Source organism: Symphalangus syndactylus, chromosome 15 (genome assembly GCF_028878055.3).
Source record: "Symphalangus syndactylus isolate Jambi chromosome 15, NHGRI_mSymSyn1-v2.1_pri, whole genome shotgun sequence".
NCBI lineage: Eukaryota > Metazoa > Chordata > Mammalia > Primates > Hylobatidae > Symphalangus > Symphalangus syndactylus.
The window spans coordinates 100,371,178-100,397,212 of record NC_072437.2 but is presented as its reverse complement, the minus strand read 5'-3'; the positions used below and the strand labels follow the sequence as shown (position 1 = coordinate 100,397,212).

Here is a 26,035-nt window from a genome sequence, read left to right as displayed (position 1 = left end):
TTATTGTTCAATAAACAATGCATGATGTTTTCCTTTATTTTACATCTGTATCTAATTCAATATTCTCATCTCCTGCCAATTATCACTACAATGCAACTGCCACAAAAATGGAAATTGGCAGTTAGAGAAAAAATAAAAATGTTTTCCCCACACACATGATATATTATGAAGGATTCTTACTGGAGTACAAAGACACAAGACAGGCATGGTTTACTCTTCATAGTATAAACCTAATGGAAACACATTCAATGTATCTTCAATGACATTAAAAGGCAAGTGGGGCACCCAGAGGATAACAAAACCCAAGTCATTAACGTTAAATGTGTTCTTATTTCTTAAACTCTTAACCATAAGGTATTATTTATCCTAGAAAATAAAGAAATAGTCATAACTCAGAGCTCAAAAATTAAAATCCGTATCAGAAAACATCATCTGTTTTTAGCTTTATTCCAGTGAGGTCAAAACTGAAGGACTAACACTTCCTAACAACCAGACCTAAGAGTCTTTAATTGTCTTATAACAAATTTCTATTCATGTGGTTGAACAGAAAATTCTCACTGCTAATAATTCTAACTTTTCTCAGCCATATTACCTACCTCACAGGGTTGTTGTGAGGATTAAATCTGAAAACATATAGCACAGTGCCCGGAACATAGTAGGCACTGGATAAATAACAGTTCCCTTTTCCCTTCCCCTTCATTTATCAGTTCAATCTGGGCTCCAAGTCCTCTTTTCTATAATCCACAGAACAGGGTTGGGCCTGAAGCTTAAAAGGTTAAAATTAATCAAGTATCCAGAATGAAGATCTTGAGTACAAAATGTGTAAATGTAGTCACAGAGTTATAAAATGTTAGAACTGGCAGAGACCTTAAAGGTCATCCTTTAGTACAACCTCTTTTACTCAATAAGGAAACTTAGGCCCAGAGAGGTTGAGCAAAGTTACACAGAAGAATGTGGCAGAGTTGGAAATATAATTGAGATATTTTTAATTTCTTATATACATGAAATTATACCACACTATTTAGTTCCATAAATTACTATTATACTATAATTCAATATAAACATGAAGTAACTGATAAGAAATTACTCCGCTTTGGTGCTAACAACTCTATCTATTCGATGCATTTTTATTTATTTCTAGAACTCATATAAGGTAGCTTACTTGTGTCGTAGTAGTTGTTTGGATTTTTCGGATTTCTTTTCCTGATTCTTTGCCATCGTCAGACCTTTCAGTATCTGAAATTATACTTCCTGCATCAATATTTGGTACAATTTTGCTACTAGAAGACTCAGTTTCCAGAGTTGTAGCAGTCATTTCAGCATACTCCAGCCCCTTAGTTGATGACGCTAAGTCTCTTTCAGAAATACTGCTCATTCCATCTGAAGTTGTATGGATTTTGAACTCTTTTTCTTCTATTATACTGGATGTACAAGTTAAGTCTACACTACCGGTCATGTGAGCAAGCAATCCAAGATCATCACTAACACCAAGATGTACTTGTGTGTCCTGAATATTTGGAATAATGTGATTGCTGGAAAGTTCAGGAAGTAGTTTTTCCTCCTGTTTGGGTATTTTATCAAAGAGAAATGATGTACTACTATTGGGAAGGTCTTCTTTCTCATCTGCTAATGTTATCAATGGACCATTATCCTTTTCTTCATTTTTTTTAATGATACCAACACTTCCATGTACATTGTTCTGGAGTTTCTCAACAGCAGCACTATATACATTATCCAACAGAGATTCAACCTCCACAAGGGCACCATTCTCTCCACCTACTAAAGTCTCCGGTGATAAATCCATATCATCAAGCTTTACTTCTGTTGCTTCCACTTTCTCTGCTTTTATATCTACTAAAAGATCATGTACTTCCACATGTACACCACTTCCTGGTCTATCTGAATTTCCAAGAATATCATCTGACACTTTTGTTGACATGAGTAAGTCTCGAGTATCTGTGCTGACAGGGTAATCGGTCTCACTTTCTGGGCTCTGGCTTTGTGAAAGATCTTCTATCTCTCGAATTTCCATTCCACCTTTTGCTCCTGTTGTCTGTGATGAAAGACCAGAGATGGTGCTCACATTCCCTTTCTTTCCCTTTTTAATGTTTTCCTCCTCTTGTCTTTGATATTCCTCATACATTTTGGCTAGGTATTCCTTATGAGCTTCATAAGTGACCTTAGAAATAAGTAAAGAAAACATTAAGGCATTTTGTACATATCAAAAAGAAAAAACTAAATAATACAAATTAAATTGTGGAAATAGAAAAAAATAATGCCAGAAAGTTTAAGACTTCAAAGCTGGCACTTGTTAGTCCTAAAGTAAGTGCTTAGTTTCATTAAGGAACTGGAAATAATCAACAAATACAGCTATATATGATTTATTATAAGGATTACCAAAATCACACAGATAACTCAGCAATATTAAAAGCTATTTTCTTTTAGGCTAAGTATTTCAATGTTACCCAAACCTAATATGCCAGTTAACTTCCACACATTTATGGAAGCTTAAACAGAGAATAAGCAGTTAATAATATACAATATCCAAAGTACTATTACTATGTCAGTTTTCACCATCTATTGCTCATATGTGCACCTTTCCCAACAACTGATGTTAAAAAATTCACACATATCATTAAATATATAAATTTATAAGCTATTAAAACATCACAGTTTTATCCTTATATAAGCTGCTTTGAATTTGTTACTTTACTTAGGCTTCTTTATTAATAATCAGAATACTTTTTTTTGCACAAAGACCTGCAATGTCTTTTTCTTTGCTATTTTCAAATTTGTTAAAGCAATGATAAATCTGAGGTGTCAATACTTCACAAAATGTAAATTTATAATAGAAACAAAAGCTTTTCTAATATTTTTTAAAGTTCATAGTCTTTCTCTTACAGACATGGGTGCTATTAATGTATATTTAAATAAATTAACAGAATTTTAGATTGAGGGGACCATCCTTTAAAGAATATCTCATAGTACGAAAATCCCCTTAATTTTACAGAAGAAGAAAGCAAGTCTCAAAAGTGGGGGTTGGTAACATAAGGCCCATGGGACAAAACTGCTTACCATCTCTTTGGGTGAATAAAGGTTTATTCAAACAAAGCCATGATCATTCATTTATATTATTATTGTCTTTCACACTGAACGGCAGAGTTGAGTAGCTGCATCAGAGGCTATATAGCCCACACAGCCTATAATATTTACTATCTATCCTTTTAAACATTTTTTTCTAACTCGTGTTCAAGAAGACTTAATGAGTCTCCTAAAATCACAAAACTCAATTACGGCACAGACTAAATTAAAAGCCATACTTCTGACACCCATGCTTCTTCTATAACACTTCATGATGAGAAACCCATAACTCTGAATTTCCAGAATCTAATGTGTATATACTTGTACACTTTAATTCACTATTTCATTTTACCAAAGATCAAATAATACTTAAAATAGACATACAGATTTTTAAGATTAAAAATAAAGAAAAGATAATGCAATTAAAATACCACTAAACTTAAACACTGTATTTATGATTCACTTGGAAATGAAAAAATCTGACTTCTTAAAAAGTATATTTCAGAGACTATTTCATGAAATATTTTTCCAAGAACCAGTTGAAAGAGCAAGTGGCTCAGATTAAAGTTCCCAGATTTGCTATAAAACAGACGTAGGTCAGCTTTGGGTATAAAACTCCTAATTTATAAATGTGGGGTTTGAATTAATTCATCTATAAGCCACTTTCAAGTTCTAACAGTCTATTGACAGTGAGGGAAAAATACAAAACCGAGATACAGGAATCTGTCAAAATCTAAGATGCCCACAAGATGGCACCAGATGCATATTTGTAGCCATTTAATCCACCGCAATAACTCTGATGATGTTAAAATGTTAAATCCCGTGTTACCTTGGAATGGGCTATTGAGAGGGTATCCACCCAGACTCTCCAGCCTCCCCATTCATATTTTATTGCATGATACAAAAGAATCCGGAAGATGTTGTAGACCATTTCAGTAATCTTCTGTTCCTCAGAATTTTTAGGATTGATATAGCCAAGAGAAAACATCCAATCCTGCCACACTGAACACTGCAATAAGCATCTAGGGAGAAAAAAATTTGATCTCATTAAAAATATCCAAATTAAGTTAGAATTTATTATTTTGAAACTTAGATAAATAAAACAGTGAAAATATGATCTGACCTCAGTAAAGCAAGGTGTACCGTCATGCTGCACATTATATATTCTATACTTGAAATGACTTTCTCTTATTTCTCTACCAGGAAAAACCCTAATTATCATTCAAAATCACTTTCCTAACTTTCAGAGTCAAATTTACTTATTGCGTCTCTACTTTCTCACCACCTTTAGCACTCATAATGTACTTAACACATTATACATTAATCATTGCTTTATGGTTTTGTTTCCCACTGGAATGTGCTGAGACTGTGTACTAAGACTATCTTGTGTAGCACAAGGTCTCACACTGAACACAACAGGCACTCAATCAATATTTGTTAAATTATAGACTCAGGCAATGACTACCCCAGAGTTCATGGCCTCAGACTCTATCCCATGTTCTAGCTAACTAGCTTAAAAATGCACAACAATCAGCCACAAGAAAAATGGGGTGGAAAGCACAGACGAAAATGGGGAAATCCAACACAATTACAACTGAAAGTTCTATTGGTGATACATAGGTACCACTAAAAGGGATATTACATTCTAAATAAGAGTTTGTTTATATGTATATTCATATATACAATTAAAAGATAATATCCATGTAACAAAATAAAAATAATATAAAAATAAATAGAAGTATACTGAATTCAGATTATGTCAAAGAAACATAAAATACCTTTTCTGATGATTAAAAGTATTTAGCAATATGGAAAAGATTTGAAATGAATTGAAAATCTAAAAGAGAGAAAATATTGATTATGGAATAAAGTGTTGTTATAGTATCCAAACTGCTTACCTTCTATTTTCACGGCTGTTACTGAAAAGTTTTATCATATCAGATAAAAATAAACGACGAACTTCCATCAGCTCTGCACTTGGTGTAGAGTTTTTTAACAAAGTTGCCACCACTTTAAGAATCACTGTAAAGAAAAATCTTGAAGATTTGTAACCATATCCTATGTTCAACTCAAAAAGTATTACTGACTTTCAAATAAATACTTAACACTATAAAAGGTGAGTTAAAACTGTCATGAACTAGGTAAACACCATAATGATTTAAGCAGTTAGGAAAAGTTTTGATTTAGTTTCCTATGTTGCCATGCGCCTACCACAATACAATAAAGAACTGCCATTTGCTCACTTGGATTCTGAATTTTCACTGTAGAATCTGGCTCTGGATGTGGTTTGTGTACGACCTGAGTACATACTTGTTCTGTCAAGATCTGAAAGATGAAGAATTTGAACTTCATTTAGAAAACAATTTAAATCATAATTGCAAAATACAGATATACAATGAACCTGCAAAAGAAATGTCAATGCAGTCCAAACCAAAAGAAACATCTCTTCTAAAGGGACTTTTTTCTTTCTTTCTTTCTTTCAAGACGGAGTTTCACTCTTGTTGCCCAGGTTGGAGTGCAATGGTGCAATCTTGGCTCACTTCAACCTCCACCTCATGGGTTCAAGTGATTCTCTTCCCTCAGTCTCCCAAATATCTGAGATTACAGGCATGTGCCACCACACTTGGCTAATTTTTTGTATTTTTAGTAGAGACAGGGTTTCACCATATTGATCAGGCTGGTCTCGAACTCCTGACCTCAAATGATCCACCCGCCTCAGCCTCCCAAAGTGCTGGAGTTACAGGTGTAAGCCACCGTGCCCATCCCTAAAGAGACTTTTTAATGAATTCCACATACTTCTAAACTCTTTAACTCTGTATTCACCAAGTTTTATTTATTATTTATACATACAAAACCAGAACCAGTATCTATAGAAGGAAAGATTAGGAAATTAATGAATTTATTGTTTGAAATGCCTTTTCAGTGTTCATAAAATTATTTATGAACCACTTTTTTTTTTTTTTTTTTTTAGAGACAGAATCTCACTATGGTACCCCCAGGCTGGACTGCAGCAGCACAACCATGGCTCATTGCAGCCTCCAACTCCTGGACTCAAGCGATTCTCCTGCCTAAGTCTCCCAAGTAGCTGGCACTACAGGTTCATGCCACCACACTCAGCTAATTATTTCTCTCATTTTTTGGTAAAGATGGGGTCTCACTTTGTCACCCAGGCTTGTCTTGAATTCCTGGGCTTCTGAGATCCTCCTGCTTCAGCTTCTCAAAGTGCTGGGATTAAACGCATGAGCCACCACACCTGGCCCCTACTTCAGTAAGTGTGACAAGGGAAAGTTCTTCCTAACAATGTGGCTCGTTGTCATTTACTAATGAGTTTTTTAAATTATTTCTTTCAAATACAAAAAAACAGTTGACCAAAAAAAGGAAAGAGAAAATTCTAAAACGTTTACTAACTTTCCCACTAAAATGTGGGAGCTGAATTTTGAACATAATCTTCACTGTTATATTCCTAGTAATCAGCACTAATGCCTGACACACAACAGCACTCAGTAAATGGTTAAATTAAAGAACAATTAACCTAATTATATATCAATAATGTATGTACGACTGCTCACTGTATTTTAGGCTTGAGCTTGTGTTTATCTTTTACATAAACCCAATGACGTTATATTTAATAAAGACATTATTTTATATCTGTGATTTAATTTCCTGTTTAGCTTTATCATGGCAAATTCTGAATAAACAGTTAAACCTAAGTCAAGTACAAAAACTGCTGCAAAACCACCAACGTTAGTTGAAAGGACAATTGAACATAGCTATATTGTAGAAGCTGAAGATAGAAAAAGCACATTGAGAGAGAGGGATGGTCTCTTCTGATTAGAAAAGGACCACAACATCCAAGTTTCATTTTCCTTCCCTTTCTGCTCAGACTAAGACAGAACTTTTACATAAGTATATTAGGAATGTTCATTAAAAAGATATTGACCTGAAATAAAAGCTGACCTACTTTATTAAATATAGCATTTAATTTCCCCCGTTCCCCTCATTCTCATACCTCTGATGAAACTAAACACTTCTTTGTTAAAACTAAACAGAGCTTCACAACTTTCTAAACAAAGGACCCCAAACATGCACTCCTAATCAAATGGAGCTGACATGAGATAAAATTTCTTTGAAAACCATATACTAAAGAACAATCACTTATTGCTTGGTATATACGTATAAGGAGTTTTCAAAACAACTTACCCCAAAGACCCTGGTGTGTACCTATAGCCCAGTGGATGAGATTCAAGAAAATTGTGGTTATAAATAAAGGATTCAAAATAACTTCAGATGAGCTTAAAGGAAACCAGGACCTACTCTCCCATGATAGTTAAAGTGTTTTCAACCAAAAGAGAGGAAATCACATTGCACAGGAAACAAAAGTGTCACCAGTTTTTATATTGTCTTTTAAAGTCCCTACTTTATCATCTAACAATGAAAACAATAACTGCCTTGCCTATCTAATAAAACTGCTAGGAAGATTAAATAAAGCTCCATATGTGAAAGTGCTTTGAAAACTATAACATACTCAAATATAAAGGTTTTTAAAATGACAAATATATATTCAGAAACTCAATTCAACATGTATTTATTAATAACTGGTTATGTGCCCTCCCTCTGCTAAATGTTTGGAGACTGAAAATACATTGCTAGGTGCAACTTCATTTCTAGTAGCAATTTATTTAATTACTGTTCTGGAGGCAGGCATAAATGCATGCCCCAATTAAGTAACAAAACATGATAGACTATCATTAAGAACCTATGTGGCCGGGCGCAGTGGCTCACGCCTGTAATCCCAGCACTTTGGGAGGCCGAGGTGGGCGGATCACAAGGTCAGGAGATCGAGACCATCCTGGCTAACACGGTGAAACCCTGTCTCTACTAAAAAATACAAAAAATTAGCCGGGCGTGGTGGCGGGCGCCTGTAGTCCCAGCTACTCGGGAGGCTGAGGCAGGAGAATGGCGCGAACTCGGGAGGCGGAGCTTGCAGTGAGCCGAGATCGCGCCACTGCACTCCAGCCTGGGCGACAGAGTGAGACTCCGTCTCAAAAAAAAAAAAAAAAGAACCTATGTAAGTTTAAAAAGGGAGAAAGGGAATAATGAGATATAAATAAAAAGAGATGAATGTAGACCCAACCATTTTAATGAAAGAGCAGGGCTCAAGATGGGCCCCAAAGGTTTGACTGGATTGGTAAGGGATATGCATAGTAACCCCAAGCTCTCACTAAAACAAAATTGTACAGAGGTTCAGAGCTGGATATGGACATGAAAACCAATGTGTATTTAACACTTAGAGCACATCTCAATTCATACCAGCCACATTTTAAGTGTTCAACAGCCACATGTCCCCAGTGGCTATAATACAGGTAATCGACAGGGAGGGAAACAATAATGAATCATAAGCATGGAGGTAACTTTATATGCTATTTATAGAGATACACCTGAGCCCAGCATTACACATTGAAATTTCATTTCATAAATGGAATTATTTTGCAATTCATGTGTTACATAACTTTAGGCTGAAGCAGGGGCTACTGAAGCTATCTTTCTGACGCACCTGCTCCCCAGCTTCATCATGCATAAATTTCGTAGTATTAGTAGGCTCAACTTTTTGAGATGGGATGGTAAAAAAAAGGCAAAGGCAAACTATTAACCCTGCTGTTGCATCTAACTGCCACTGTATTTGGGTCAGAGAATCTTTACAGGTTTGGACAAGCTACCTAACTTTGTGACTTTTTTTTTTCTGTGAATAGAAAGTTTGAATAAGATGGTATCTAACATACTGTCCACCTCTGAGATTCTATAATTTTGAGAAAAACTTTGATTATTAAGTACTTAGTTTTTTTTTGTTTTTTTGTTTTTTTTTTTTTGAGATAGAGCCTCGCTCTTTCACCCAGGCCAGACTGCAGTGGCACTATCTCGGCTCACTGCAAGCTCTGCCTCCTGGGTTCACGCCATTCTCCTGCCTCAGCCTCCCGAGTAGCTGGGACCACAGGCGCCCGCCACCGCGCCCAGCTAATATTTTGTATTTTTAGTAGAGACGGGGTTTCACCATGTTAGCCAGGATGGTCTCAATCTCCTGATCTCGTGATCCGCCCGCCTCGGCCTCCCAAAGTGCTGGGATTACAGGCGTGAGCCACCGCGCCCGGCTAGTTTTAAAGTTGACTAACTTGTAAAATGATTGCATTCATAAATTGTTATATCCTTATAGAAACAGTTAATTTAAAAAATATGTTTTCCTTTAAATTGGTTAGTTATTACTATAAGGAACGAAGCTCTCATTTAGGTTATAAGATCTTACACTTGGCTCCTTGTGTCACCACTACATGTTTAACTAAATTAAGGGAAGAGTATACAAAGAGAACCCATAAAGCAAAAACAACATCACAATGAAATAATGAAACAGATATGACTGTTCAGATTTACAAGTGTATTAAACATAAAAATCTATTGGTTTTGCCTGCAGAAAACATATTCTAAAATCAAACAATTCTTAAGTGTATTAGAGAGTACTACAAATCATTAACAAAAGGAAAACATAATTACTCATAATTTAGAGATGGAGAAACAAAGCAAAACTAAAGATACAAATAGAATTTAAAACACAAGTTTTATAATTACAATTCCTAAATAATATGTATATAAAATAGCTTTGAGCAATTTCAAAAAGAGGTCCATTAAAATTAACTCACTTTTTAGTATATATCCTACAGAATAAATTCACCTCAGAAAAGTATAGACATAATTTATTCATTTTTTTGGTTTTCAAAATAATCAAGATAGATTTTTAAATCTTCACAACTTATACAATGTTGTCTGACATGTCCTGCTAAAAATCTGATTTTGTGCCTTAATTTTTTTTTTTTTTGAGACAGAGTTTCACTCTTCTTGCTCAGGCTGGAGTGCAATGGCATAATCTCGGCTCACTGCAACCTCCACCTCCCGGGTTCAAGTGATTCTCCTGCCTCTGCCTCCTGAGTAGCTGCAATTACAGGCATGCGCCACCATGCCTGGCTAATTTTGTATATTTAGTAGTGATGGGGTTTCTCCATGTTGGTCAGGCTGGTCTCGAACTCCGAACCTCACGTGATCCGCCCACCTCGGCCTCCCAAAGTGTTGGGATTATAGGCGTGAGACACCGCGCCTGGCCTGTGACTTCAAATTTATTGTTTATTGTATTACAAGCATCTTATCAAACTTAAAAGTTTCAAAGGTCACTATAACATAGTCTTTATCCTAGTAAGACTTCAAAAAACATTTGTTAACAAATTTATTTATTTATTTATTTTTTTAGAGCAAGAGTCTTGCTTTGTCGACCAGGCTGGAGTGCAGTAGAACAATCTCAGCTCACTGCAACCTCTGCTTCCCAGGTTCAAGCTATTCTGCTTCAGCTTCCCGGGTAACTGGAATTACAGGTGCACAGCAGCACACTTAGCTAAATTTTTTGTATTTTTAGTAGAGACTGGGTTTCACCATGTTGGCCAGGCTGGTCTTAAACTCCTGACCTGAAGTGATCCACCCACCTCAGCCTCCCAAAGTGCTGGGATTACATGCATGAGTCACTGTGCCTGGCCTCCTATTCTATTCTATTCTATTCTATTCTATTCTATTCTATTCTATTCTATTCTATTCTACTCTATTCTATTCTACTCTACTCTACTGTACTCTACTGTACTCTACTCTACTGTACTCTACTGTACTCTACTGTACTCTACTCTACTGTACTCTACTCTACGGTACTCTACTGTACTCTACGGTACTCTACTCTACTCTATCATTATCAACACCATAAGTTGGTTCTTTATTATTTCTGCACTTAATTTTACACATTCGTAGAGTTGTAGTAATATTTATTCTGATGCATTGCTGAGATTAAGGTGATTTCCCCAAACTGAAAAAAGAAAATGAAGATTAAAAAAATGTTTCAAACTCTGGATTATCAAACAACTAATTCTTGCTAAGAGTACAAAACCTTGTTGATGCTAACAAGATGAATTAAACCTAAGCAGCAAGTCTAGAAGTGATTTCCTTTTTCAGTTAAATTTCCTCTACTACGTTAACAAAAATTAAATTGATACCCATCACACAAGTTAATCTTTTTGCAACTAGATGCGACCCAGCAAAAGATGTAATGTTTAAACTCTGGTGATCCAGAAACAGTAATCTGCTGTCCTGTCATTCTGATAATAAAATTTGATTTGGCAGTAGTAGTAAAGCTTATGTTGAAGATTCTTTCTGCTATTTTGTAGGATTAACAATAATAACCAATCATTTATCATCTCTCCCTTTTGGCATTTTGTACACTTACATTAGCTTTTCTTTTTAGAATATGGGTTCATTATAAACTCGAAGTCCTTGAAAAAATTATTTAAAGTAACCATAAACATTATTCTATTTTAAAAACAAGTATTATTACTAAAATTGGTCAGAGGCCTGTAAGTTGGTTCCTTCATCATTTCAGGAGCTCTGCCTCATCCCACATCCAGTATCAGAGAATTCAAACTTATCTTGAGTTTTCCTCATCTAAGACACAGGACCAGCAATTAGCTGGCTTTGTTTTGTGTAGAATATCACTAGAGACCAAAATCTGGATACTAGGAATACACAGGAGTATAGGTGGTGGGTAAAAATGCTGCTGTACTTGTGTTGAGTCACTTTTCAGGAAGACTAATAAAAATACATATATGTGTGTATATATGTATCTGAAATTTTCTTATTTAAAGGTTAGTACTACACAATGGTTTTTCAAATTCAACATGTTATGTTATTATGCTACACTCAGTATAAAGTTTCACTGACTACTCAGACTATTATGGATAAGAGGTCAAAATAAGCAGATGCTCAAAAATTCACATAGGTAAAACAATGATTAAAAACTTACATAGGCATCATTGACCAAACCAATTAGTAGGTCCAAAAAATCAAAACATAAACACATGTTCATCAATATTAGGCACTAGCCTTCAGAAGCCTAATCTGATATTGTAGCAGGTTTTGATTCAGAGGAGGACTTTAATGCTGTCAACTGAGGAGAGATTCTGACATTTTTGCATTATGCATATATATCATGGAACCTACCTATTTTATGATTATTTATTAGTGGCATGACATACTGCAAATTATTTAACCCTGTGAGTCTTAGTTTGTCTGTTTTAACAAGCAATAAAAATACCATTATCATAGGGTAGTTATAAGATCTGAAACAATGTACATAAAGAATTTACCATGTTTGTCATAAGAAGTGCCCAATAAAAAATAGTTACTATGACAAGGGAAATACAATATCAGAATAAAGAAAGAAAATGACCTCATTATACTCTGCATAGGGAAAAGCCATTATGTTAGTACTTATTCAGTTCTGTATGCCAAATATTGAAACAATACTAAAACACTACTATAATTCAAAAAGGCATTGTTCAGAAAGGCATGGTCTACTAATCTTGTGATTTGTGGAATGATTGACACAAAGTGGGAATATTAAGCTCAGAAACAAACAAACAAACAATTCAGAGTAGTCAGTAGATTTCTTCACTAATCTAAAGAGCAGCCACTCTTAAATTTACTGATGAGAACATAAAATAGAGAAAAAATTAAGTAGTTAAAAGTAATATTATAGAGCAGGGGTCAGAAAACTATGGCCTGTGGACCAAATCTAGCCTGCCACCTGTTTCTGTAATACAATTTTACTGGTACACAGCCTGTCTGGTTCATACTGTCTATGGCTGCTTCTGAGCTACAACAGATTTGAGTAGTTGTGACAGATACTGTATAGCCCACAAAGCCTGAAATATTACTATCTGTCCCTTTACCAGAAAAGTTTGCCTTCCCAGCTATAGATAAATATTTTGTGATAAATGTATTTGTAATTGTAAGTACAAAAAGCTGGACAAGAAAACTATATTTAGGATAACATTTAATAAAAGTTCTGTGTGCATATGTGTATGAGTTGAGAAATATATATATATATTCTTAAGTATTAATCACACAGTATTTGCTAAATTTTATTTTGGTGCTTTTCTACATTTTCCAAATTTTTGCAATGATGATATTAATTCTGACAGAAGACTAGAATACAGCTTGTAATAAAAAGAACAACAGAAGGGAGTTAAATTTCTCTGTGCTGCTGTAGAGCAGTGGTCAGCAAACTTTTTATAGATAAGATCAGACAGTATTTTAAGATTTATGGATCATATAATCTCCATTACAACTACTCAACTCTGTAGTGTCAACCGACCAATGGACTTTACTTAATGAGTTATGTTCTATAAAACTTTATTTGTGCATAAAGGAAGCAGCCCTAACCCCCCTTGCATGAACTCTTTCTCTTGAGTACACCCACACTCCCCTTTCTTGAGTTTGTACTTTTCTCTTTGCAAGAAATCTCCATGCTATCACTATTTTGTGACTCATCCTTGAACTCCTATTATTAAGAGCCTGAACACCAGCTGGGGTCAAGGTCCCACCAGCGTTTGGAAACCTCACCCAGCCCACCAGTGTTATCTTTATGATGAGCCAGCCTGGAGCATCATCAGCCTCATTTTAGAATCACTGACAGTCGGTTGTCCCAACAACAAGTCAAAGCCAAGGGTAACTCTCTTACAGAGAATGGGGTGCAACAGCCAAAGAACAGGACCCTAAATTTTAATACCATCTTGTAATTAGATCGTTTTTTTGTGAACATCAGAAGAAATGGACTCAAATATTGTATGTACAGGCCTTCATAGCTCTTTATCAAAACCCTGAGCTTTGCAGGAATTCCCGCCTCTGTTATACTCATACCCTTTCCTTTAAGGCAACCAAATGGGGAACCAGATATCCTAAATGATCCCCTTTTGGAAAATATCAAACAACTAATTAGTTGGAATTACGAAATATCAAATAACTAATCCAGAGCCTTCCCTCACCTCCTAACGCAGACACAGTCTGGCACCCACAACTTCTCCCTCTTACCCAGCTCCACCTTTAACTCCTCAGTATTCTCCTACTTCCACTATCTCCAGCACCCAGACTCCTGCTAGTCTGCCTCCTTAACATCCTATATAACCTTCCCTACCAAGGGAACTGAGCCCTGCTGGGGTCACCTGCAGTGGTGTTTCCTACCCTCCCAAGGGACCATTCTAATTTATGTCCACTTAGGGAGGTTGCCAATGGGGATGCTGGGATCATTCATCAGGTGCATGTACCTTTGATTTTCAACTAAATTCATGAAGGAATTCTGGGCTTTCTCACTCTCATTTGAGTAAACTTGGGGAGATATTCATATCATCTTGTCCATGTGTTGCACCCCTGAAGAAAAGCAGCATATTTGGGCAGAGGCCCAGGCTTATGCTAACAATCTGTCATCTGGGGACTCTGAAGAATAGAGTATGGGGGCCACATCTGTGCCTAACAATGACCCTAACTGGAACTATCAACAGGGCTGAGTTGATCTAAGAAAAAGAAATCATATGGTGACTTGTTTAGTGAAGGGAATGAAAAAATGTAACACCAAGCCTGTGGACTATGATAAAATAAGGGAAATAAAGAAAGGATGAAAACCCAGCTTTGTTCCAGAGATGCCTTGTGGAGGCCCTAAGAAAATATACTAACATTGACCCCAATGCTGATGCTTGCCGAATTTTACTCGGGACACACTTTATTAGCCAGTCAGCACCTGACATCAGAAGAAAACCACAGAAATTGGCTTTGGGATCCCAAATGCCGATTAATCAAATGCTTGATGTGGCTTTCGTGGTATTCAATAATAGGGATAGGGCTGAATATGCTGAAAGGACCTAGCATGGCAAACAATGAGATAGCAGCAGGCCCAAATGATAGCAGTCACTATAAGCAGTATCCTGCAACCTCAGGGTCACCCAGAGGGACGCTTCACCCATGGACCAAGCAGACCTACCAGAAAACTTAAAGGTAATGGTTGCTGCTTCAAGTGTGGGGAGCTGTGACACAGGGGCAATAACTGTCCCAGCCAAGGGAGCCCAACCAGACCCTGTCCTCACTACAAGCAGGAGGGCCATTGGAAAAGGGAATGCCCTCAGCTCCAGGGAGAGAGAAGGAAACTTGATGCCATAATGGTTATAACTGAGGACTGAAGGGACCCAAGGTTCCTGGTGGCTCCCACAAAAGCATGGTCATCACAACTAAGGAGCTTTGGGTGACTCGACATGGCAGGAAAGAATATTAATTCCTTAACTGATACAGGGGCAAGTTACTGTGTCCTAAAGACCACTCTTGGACCTTATCTTCCAATAACTGCATTGTCATGGACGTTGATGACACTCCAAAATCAAAACACTTTATCTTACCCCTGAGCTGCAGGCTACAAAACTCTATGTCCCATTTCTTTATTGGAATGGGATTTCCTGGCCACAGTTGGAGTCACTTTACGTTTATCAGGCCCTGGGAAACATTTCTTTCAAGTATTGGCAATGCTTGTTTTTTCCATACCAGTATCAGACAAACAGAAGATTCCTTCCAAAGTAAGATCTGGAAATGGAACCACAAGTATGAGACCAAGAAACTCCTGGCAAAGTAATACATGGTCAGCTAGTGATCATCTCTTTAAAAGACAAAAATAATTTCCCACATAAGCATCAATATCTCCTCAAACAAGAAGCCAGGTGAGGACTCTAACCTGTAATTAAGAAGTTTTTAAAACATGGCCTCCTAGTTCCATGTCAGTCTCTTTGTAATAGTCCTGCCCTCCCTGTCCAAAAACAAGAATATTGTCTAGTTCAAGGCTTATGAACCATTAATGAGGCTGTAATTCCCTTATATCCTAAAGCGCCAAATCCTTCTACCATATTTACCCAAATATCAGAAGACACAAATTGGTTAATGATATTAGATCTTAAGGATGCTTTCTCTTGTATCCCTTTATGCCTTGACTGTCACTATTTGTTTGCTTTTGAGTGAACTAATCCTGAAAATAGTATTTCCTGGCAGTATACCTGGGTTGTACTGCCTTGGGGCTTTAGGGATAGCCATCACTTGTTCAGAAATGCCTTGGCATGAGAATTAAGGGAACTAGAGCCAGAAAGGGAAGCCACACGCCAGTATGTGGATGACATCCTTGTAGGCAGACCCACTAAAGAGGCCTCAGATAAGAATGTTATTCAAGTTCTAAACTTCCTGGGAGAAAGGGTATCCAGTCTCTCCACCCAAGACCCAGACTTCTAAACTGGAAGTAAAATATCTGGGGTACATCCTAAGCCCAGGAAACTACACCATGTCCATCGAACAAAAGGAAGCTATCTTAAAGGTCAGGCCTCTACAACCGAAGAAGCAACTCAAAACTTTCCTGGGTATGACAGGAATTTGCAAGATTTTGATCCCAGGATTTGGGCTCATTGCTAAGGTACTGTATGAAGCTCTAACAGGGCCAAAGTATGAACTGCTTGAATGGTCAAGGAAACAACAAGAGGCTTTATGTTCTGGCTGAACAAAGAGGGGTTTGCACAGTAATAAACCACACCTGTTGTTCTTATATTAACAATTCAGGATTAGTTGAACTGAAAGTTCAAAAGATTTACTAACAGGCTACCTGGCTACATAATTTCAATATAATCCCACTGCTCAAACCATCTGGGACTCCATCAAAGGATACCTACCAACTGTGACATGGTTCTGTCCTTCGACCTTTAATAGCTCTCTTATTACTATGAATCTTTGTCCTTACTTGTTTAACCTCCTTGTAAATTTTGTGTCTTTTACATTACAACAGTTCCATGTCAAAATGATGGTCATGCAATGATTCCAGTCCCTGCCTTGGATTCAGAGACTCCTGATGACTCACCCTTAGAACCCTCAGGCCAGGCAGCCAAAGATTTCCATGCCCTTGCCAGGAAGGGCCAACATCTCTAATCAGCAGGAAGTAGATAAAGAAGATGGACCTTCTCCCTCATCAACCCATAAGAATAAGAGATGGAAATCTCTGAAGGGGAAGGGGAAATGAAACAGGAATAATAAGGGTGGTTGCAGGAGAATAAGAAACTCCAGGCAGCAGTTTCGCATGACTAGCAAAAGGAAACTGTTGAAATAGCTTCAGAAACTAGGGGTTGATAAGACCCTGAAAAGCCAGGATGAAAGCCAAGATAGCTAAGGCTAACTGGACCCAGTATGGCACTGGATTTGATGGAGGTTCACCTAGGACCTCATTATACACTCACTGACATACTAAATCACACACTCACCAGCACCATAATTGTTCTAGGAATACCCATATTTGGAGTAAAACTAGACAGCATCACAGTTCTGAGAAATATCTACCCTTTTACAGTAATCTTTATGAATATTCCATCCATCCCTTGGTTAGAAGAAACTCATAAAGGCAGCAGCCCCAAAAACCCTTGCATGCAACTCTCTCTTAAGTATACCCACACTCCCCTTTCCTGAGTGTGTACTTTTCTCTTTGCAATAAATCTCTGTACTTTTCCTTAAAAGAACCCAAACAAAAACTTTTATTTGCAGAGACCGAAATTTGAATTTCATATAATTGAACACATCCCAAAATACTCTTTTTCCCCCATCATTTAAAAATGTAAAACCTATCCTCTTTGAGGACTGTGCAAAATCTGCAATTGACCTCATCTGTTCCATGGCTTACATGAAAAGAAACAGTATTAGATAAGTGTAAATTTGTTTTTGTTTTTTTGTTTGTTTTGTTTTGTTTTGAAGGGGACAGGGTCTCACTTTGTCACTTAGGCTGGAGTGCAGTGGCGCAATCTCAGCTCAGTGCAGCCTTGACCCCTGGGATCAAGCAGACCTCCTGGGATCAAGCAATCCTCCTGCCTCAGCCCCCTAAGTAGCTGAGATTACAGGTTAATTCAAAATTATAGTACAATTCCATTCAGAAGCTTGGCATCTGCCTTTCTCAATGTCTCTCATTTTTATTTTTAAAACATTTTTATAAAGAAATCTACAATGATGAGATGTTCTGTTTAATGTTTTCTGACCACTGCTCTTCTGAGTTAGGAATAATATTATGGGTGTTTAGTAGTACCTGTAAGTTTTCTCTTAGCATGACTATAATGCCCTTGTATAACAGATGCAAGGCCTTGCCATCTAAATTTATAACAAAATAATCTACACTCTGCTGTATTTCAAAGTGTGACATTAAAAATCCACTTTTCTTGTTTTGACATGATGGGTATGCACTGGTATTTAAAGGCAGAAAACTTAGTTTTGGCAATACAAGTGGTACATGAAACATTGTTGAGTTATTACATCACTGTAATTTCTATTTTGCTAAGCGACAGTGCAAGGTGAGGAGAGCATAACAAATAGTCTTGTTACAACTCTTTAACTCTCTGGTTGTCGCACAAAAGCAGCTACAGGCAACAGCTAAACAAATGAGTGTGACTGTGTTCACTGAAATTTGAAAATCCTATAAATTTTACAACTCATATGTTATTCTTTTTTTGATTATTTTCAACCATTTAGAAATACAAAAAACATCCTTAACTTAGAGCCATACAAAAGTGGATGCTGGCAGTTAGCTCTCGTGCTAGAGAAACAGAACTGGGACCACCGAAGATCAGTTATAGGAAAGCAGAGTTAAGGTTAATGTAAGGGGACATTACTAACATTTTACTAGCATTTAAAAATGAAAGTGGCCACTCTGTGAGGTAGTATACACATTTTGTAGAAAATAGTGAACCCAAAACTGTTCCATTTGTTGGAAGTGATAAAAAAGGAACCTCTAAACTGAAATGATGAGATCCAAAGATGCTTCCAGATATCATTTTTACAAATAATTCTTACCGAAATTTATCCCAGTAGCAACTCTAGCTTAATACTGGCAGTGGATAGCTAATAGAAGCAGAAAGAGAGAAAGTAGGAATGGGAGGATAAAAACAGAGGGGTGGGGATGGGGAAGTAGAACTAATATATACTACATAATGGATGTAGTTTATGTGAGAAAGACTTTGTGTGAAGCCAGTCAGCCAACCCATACAAGAAGAAAAGCTCTTGGATCGACATAAAGAGATTGGCAAAAATTATACACAGATATGTTTTAAAATAAAATAAAAATATAAGGTATATATTCATTTCTTACCATTAAACCATTTTCTGGTTTAATTAGCTTTTAGATTAACAGACCAACTACTCATCTCAATTGCATAGATTAAGAGGGTTTCCACTGTACACACTTAAAACTTTCATCACACATTTTTTATTTTTACCTCATAAAGTGTGTTGTATGTGGTGACAGTCACAGTGTTTGTATGCAACATCAGCCTTTCTCCAAGAAGAGTGAAAAGACTATGGGTGTGCATAATTTCAACTTTTCTCCTAGAGAGAAGGGGGAAAAATAAAACACCATGAAACACATTGGATTCTCTGATCACATGACTTTTAGATAAGAGAGAACAATTTATAAGCAGATACAGAATAATAAAAGTAATTATTTTTATAAACTTCCATCTATAGAAACAACAGTTTGTAACACAACCGTGTCCTAAAGTTCCAAGACCATTAGTTAAAAACTTTTCAAATAAAATATCTGTGTGAACTAAAATGTGAAATGTACAAATTATGGAATACTACATAAATGTCATTGTTATTATTTTCAAATTTCAAATAACTATTTAGAAGTTATTTTATTGGGTTAAAATTATTGGTTTCCCCTAACATAGAGACCACATAATTTTTAAATTATGCCTGTCCAAATTCAAAGTTTATAACATAGACTGTAACAAACCTTAATATTAAGAACTAAAACTATGGTTAAAAATAAATACTCTAGCTTAATTTTGTTGTCATAAAACAAAATAATTCTGCGTAATTAAAGAGAGTTCATCATTGCTTGTATTTGTGGTCTACCAATGGATTTAAAAAATATCTTTCTACTTAATGTTGCCTGATTTAATTGTGTCCCTCCCACACCCATACTTAGGATAGAAGGTTCCATTAAAGGCCTCCTGGAACTCTCAGCTCTAGCTCAAGAATTACTACAGGCCTCTCATTTGTGTCACTTCCTTAGAATTCAAGATCTGGGCCGGGAACAGTGGCTCATGCCTGTCATCTCAGCACTTTCAGAGGCTGAGGTAGGTGGATCACGAGGTCAGGAGTTCGAGACAAGCCTGGCCAATGTGGTGAAACCCCATCTCTACTAAAAATACAAAAATTAGCCGGGCGTAGTGGCACATGCCTGTAGTCCCAGCTACTCAGGAGGCTGAGGCAGAAGAATCACTTGAACCTGGGAGGCGAAGGTTGCAGTGAGCCGAGATAGAGCCACTGCACTCCAGCCTGGGTGACAGAGTGAGACTCCGTCTCAAGAAAAAAAAAAAAAAAAGAATTCAAAATCTGGATCATCTTCTCTTCCAACTCTCAGTATTTCATTTCTTTCTTCAATTTTCTGTTGTTCTCTGGATTGGCAACTGTGACACAGCCTGACAAAGTAATCACTAAACTCTGGTTCTTTTCTTCCTGGATCCAAATCTGTATTACATTTCCAGCCTCTCTTATAGCTAAGTGTGACTATTTAACTGAGTTCTAGCCAATAAAATGTGAACAGAAAAGTTGTAGATTATTTTTAGCCTGACCCACAGGAAAAGCACTCATGCACATTTTCCATGCTCTTTCCCCAAGCCAGCAACACAGAATCCACAGAAGGAAGACAATGGAGCTACAAGGTGGGAGAAGCTGCCTGGGTCTCTAAATCACTGTAAGATAATCAACTGCTTGGGAAAACCTATTTGGATTTTAAGTGAACATGAAATAAACTACTAGCCTGGTAAGTGACTAGAATTTCATTATTTATCAGTTATGGCAGCTATTGTTACCCTAATTAATACAGAAATCAAATGAACCATTTATGTGGGTACCATTCATCTGCAAAATGTCTCTTCTAACATTAGCCTCCAAGAGCCACACTCCATAACAAAAGACACAGGATTGTTGATCCCCTCACCCTATCCGCCTCAGTCCAGGCAAGGAAAAAGCAAAATGACCTAAACTCAAAAGGAAGCTAGGGCATCTGTTCTGCAGCTGTGTTTGCAAAACACTTAGATATGACTGAAAAAGGTCAAATGGCTATTTAAAAAACATACAGGGCTAATGAGTACTATGGGACTATGGAAGGGAAGGTTTAAATCTCTTCCAACTCAAGCCTCGCCCAAGAAAAGGAGGCCTTAAGTGTTCCTTTGCTCCCAATCAGGAAAGAACAAATGACAAAGCACTGACCTTGAAATAGATCTCTGCTACAAGGAGCTGGTAAACATATGTCTAAATTAGTCTATCTAGAGGCCAGCTCAGTGGCTCATGCCTGTAATCCCAGCAGTTTGGGAGGCCAAGGCAGGAGGCTCATTTGAACTCATGAGTTCAAGATCAGCCTGAGCAACACAGCAAGACTTCATCTCTACTTAAAAAAAAAAAAAAAAAATTAGCTGGGCATAGTGGCAGGCTCCTGTAGTCCCCAGTTACTCAAGAAGGGGAGAATGACTTGATTCCTGGAGATCAAGGCCGCAGTGAGCTTGTGCCACTGCACTCTAGCCTGAGCAACAGAGTGAGACCTGGTCTCGAAAAAGTGAACTAATTAATTAAGTAGGCTATCTGAAATTTAGAATACTCTTTTAACTGTGCCACTACTACTTCAGCTACCGAAGAAATCCATGCCCTTTTGATTATCTCCTCCAATGCAAAAGTTTATACAGATGCTTAATTCTAGGTTCAGGGGAAACTTGGAAGATGCTGTGCATACACCATGGTAGAGATGAGTCAACTTCCTCCTGTAGTTTGCTTTAAAACAATATTTACCAATAAATTTTGTGCACAGCAGTCAAGAAACAAAAAAAATGCCATCCATCATCTTAGGCAGGAAATGGTGCACTGGCCCTGTACATCACATGATTTTGTTCCTTATAGGACTTCTAATGAAAGATCTAGCTCTATGAGTTTAGTTCAGGAAAGGCTTCAGTGGGACATTTACTGGAAAAACTAACATCATAATTACCTTTAAGATCTAAAGAGACCTCAGTTTTTAGTGCTGATTTGCTTTATATCTTGAGATTGACAGGATTTCTGCCCACATGGATCGAGAGTGTAATCTATTTTTTTTACAGAATCTTGTAATCATGCACATTATAGATGTATTAGCTTACTATACGTTCCACTGAAAGGTATTTAAATTTCCTTCTTCACAAAACAATCTTTTTGTGGGGTGGCCAAAGATACTTCTTATTGCTGGGTGTGGTGACTCATGCCTGTAATCCCAACATTTTGGGAGGCCGAGGCAGGCGGATCACTTGAGGTCAGGAGTTCAAGACCAGCATGGCCAACATGGTGAAACCCCGTCTATATTAAAAATACAAAAATTAGCTGGGTGTGGTGGCATGCACCTATAGTCCCAGCTACTTGGGAGGCTGAGGCAGGAGAGTCACCTGAGCCTGGGAGGCAGAGGTTGCAGTGAGCTGAGATTGCGTCACTGCACTCCAGCCTGGGCAACAGTTAGGCTCTGTCTCAAAAAAAAAAAAGGTATTTCTTGTAACAAATTCAGAGTATATATGAAAACAGTAAAGAAAACAATAAAGAAAGAAAAGAAACCCCATAAGTCTGTAACCCAGACATAATCATTATAAATATCATTTTATATAGATTAATTACTATGCATATAAATCCATATATGACACACAGATATAAATGAGAGGATGAGAGGAATACAATGGAAATTGTTCTATATAAGGTAATTTATACTTTGTTTACTTTAAATCAACAATATATTGTGTATTTTTCAGTGTCATAAAATATAACTGATAAGAAAAATGGAGCATAATTGGCTGAGCACGGTGGCTCACACCTGTAATTCTAGCACTTTGGGAGGCTGAGGTGGGAGGATCACTTGAGGTCAGGAGTTCAAGACCAGCCTGGCCAACATGGTGAAATCCTGTCTCTACTAGAAATACAAAAATTAGCCGGGCATGGTGACAGGTGCCTGTAATCCCAGCTACTCTGGAGGCCGAGGCAGGAGAATCACTTGAACATGGGAGGTGTAGGTTGCAGTGGGCGGAGATTGCATCATTGCACTCCAAGCTGGGTGACACAGCAAAACTCCGTCTCGAAAAAAAAAAAAAAAAAAGTAGCATAATTGTTTTATCCATTAACTAATGTTAGCCATTTATGTAATTTCCAATTTTTTTCTACCATAAATAAACTTTTCCTTTAGATGCATCTTTGGGCATAACCATGGTTATATCCTTAGGATAAAAACTGAAATGATTGGGTTAAAAGCTTTTATATTTTAATTTTTATGAGACTTTGCTGAACTGACCTCCAAAAATATGTACAGTTATATTTCTACTATTAAGGTATAAATGCATTTTACCAACACTATGTATTATAATAATCAGAAAAATAGTCAATTTGGTATGTAAAAAGTAGATCTTATTTTCACTGACAAGAATTGCTGATCAATTGAAAGTTTCTAACCATTTATACTACTTCCAAGAACTTCCTGATACTGTCCTGTGACCCATTTTTTTCTTCTGTGTGTTCATCTTTTTTCTACTAATTATAAGATCCCTAATAATATCAGGAAAATTATTCCTTTGTCAACTCATTGACAAATATTTTCCACTTTCTGAATTTCAAGGGATTTTTGTAGCATCAAAGGTTTTTTTAAATTTTCTTGAATAAAATCTATCAAGTTTTGATCCTGTCATTTCTTCATTTATACTTAACACTCATTCTTCCTAATACAGCATTTTAAAATGATTTTTATTTTAACTCATTTTTCATAATTATTTAATTGGTTGTGTTAAATCATATACAACATAGAAATTCATAAACTGTAGGGAAATAGAAAGTACAAGGCTTAAAATTCTACTACCCAAAAGTAACACAATAAATAACAATAAACATTAGACATCTTTTTATGGAGAGTAAGAGAAGGCAAGAAAGGAGAAGGGAAGGAAGAGGGAATAAAGAAGGATAGAAGAAACTCATACTAAATTTTATTTTAAATAAGCATCAAATATAATTTGATCAAAACATATTTTGATCAAACATTTCACATTTAACAGAAAAGAAAGAAAAGGAGATGAAACAATAAAAAATTTTTTAAAACTTCAGATGACTTTCTTTACCACATGAAGGGCTTTTTTTTTTGGAGACTGAGTGTTGCTCAGTCGCCCAGGCTGAGTGCAGTGGCATGATCTAGGCTCACTGCAAGCTCCGCCTCCCGGGTTCACGCCATTCTCCTGCCTCAGTCTCCCCAGTAGCTGGGACTACAGGAGCCCGCCACCACACCCAGCTAATTTTTTGTATTTTTATTTATTTATTTGTTTTTTGAGACGGAGTCTCGCTCTGTGGCCCAGGCTGGAGTGCAATGGCGCAATCTCGGCTCACTGCAAGCTCCGCATCCCGGGTTCACGCCATTCTCCTGCCTCAGCCTCTCCGAGTAGCTGGGACTACAGGCACCCGCCACCACGCCCGGCTAATTTTTTTGTATTTTTAGTAGAGACGGGGTTTCACCGTGGTCTCGATCTCCTGACCTGGTGATCCGCCCGCCTCGGCCTCCCAAAGTGCTGGGATTACAGGCGTGAGCCACTGCGCCCGGCCTTAATTTTTTGTATTTTTAGTAGAGATGGGGTTTCACCATGTTAGCCAGGATGGTCTCGATCTCCTGACCTCGTGATCCACCCATCTCGGCCTCCCAAAGTGCTGGGATTGCAGGCATGGGCCACCGCGCCCGGCCAAAGGGCTTTTTTAAAATTAAAAATCTCTATGAGGCTTAAAAAATAATTATGAATAAAACAACAAAGTGTTACATAATTAACTAAACATTTCAATTTTAGAAAGTATCAATTTACTTTTATATTAAAGACAGATAATTACCATCCTCACACTTTATGTCATCTAATTTTTGTGAGCTATATTGCTATTTGAACATCAAGGTTTAAAACACTTAAATTATTTTCATCGTAACACTGCTGTTATGTATGAATTGTTGGGTCTTTGTCTACTTCAAATGAATTCACTTCCTTGACCTTGTCTTTACCATTTGTGGTTTTTCTTTTGACTCAGCTCTCAATTGACTGGGGATGCCATTCAAGAGGAGATGAAGAAGTCTGTCTTCTGAATTCTGACCTGATGTCTACATACTTAACAATCTGGCAGGATATAATATTCTCAGGTCACACCTTCTTTCAGAACTTGCAGACATTGCATTATTTCTTTTGGCACTGAATTCAACTGGGAGAAGTCTGAGGCCAGCCAAATGTTTAACCATTTGAAAGTACTTCTTTTTGCCTAGTTTTTTCATTTTCTTTTTAGGAACTCTTTTTTTTATCACTAAACTTTTATTTAAATACTATATGTCTTAGTGTTATCATTCTCTGTCAAATTTTCCTAGAAGATGGTGTGCTTTTTCTATACATTACTTAAGGGACTATATCTCATTTCCAAAAGGAAATTGTTTCAGGCATTGACTTGATCCCTCAGTGTGACATATTAATACAAAAACTTGGAATCCCACTTTCATCACAGAACATCAATCTCAGTTCATTCTCCTTGTTTCAAAAAAGAACTGTTTTCACTTACCAAAAGTCCTAAAGAAGAAAAACCAGGCATACCTAATCAATTCCTATCACTCTAGTGTGGGGATTATTAAGGGAGAAATCTAGGAATTCTGTTGGCTTTGCAGGGATAGAAATGAGGGAAGGATACTTACGAAGTCACTCCAGAATCTCTGGGTTCTTTTTTTTAGCTGTCAATATTTTGAATGCATAGCTTTATGTGATGCTGCTTTCCTTGTCTGGTTACATTTGAATTTGCTATTTTGGAGGGGGAGAGTCTCTATTTTACTATATAATGTTCATTTCATTAGGTTTGGACAAGGGAAATTCTTTCATCTCTCTTTATCAACTTGATCTGGAAGTCCACAATTCCAAATGTTTATTCTTTGTAAAATGTTTGTGGTTTTGGGTTTTTTTTTTGCGGGGGGGAGGGTCTGGGTGTGGTG

At 37.0% G+C, this 26,035-nt stretch overlaps 1 protein-coding gene across 7 annotated transcripts in view; it reads right to left on the bottom strand.

Annotated features, from left to right (window-relative positions):
- The window catches only part of NBEA (neurobeachin), a 731,576-nt gene that overhangs the window by 505,389 nt on the left and 200,152 nt on the right, over nt 1-26,035 (bottom strand). For all 7 annotated transcript variants that reach the window (XM_055244143.2, XM_055244145.2, XM_063619313.1 and 4 more), the window contains exons 18-22: nt 19,260-19,368; nt 5,325-5,406; nt 4,980-5,103; nt 3,911-4,103; nt 1,163-2,179 (exon numbers count right to left, since the gene is read on the bottom strand). In XM_055244143.2, coding sequence (XP_055100118.2) covers nt 1,163-2,179; nt 3,911-4,103; nt 4,980-5,103; nt 5,325-5,406; nt 19,260-19,368 — 1,525 coding nt within the window. The remainder of the gene's footprint in view (nt 1-1,162; nt 2,180-3,910; nt 4,104-4,979; nt 5,104-5,324; nt 5,407-19,259; nt 19,369-26,035) is intronic.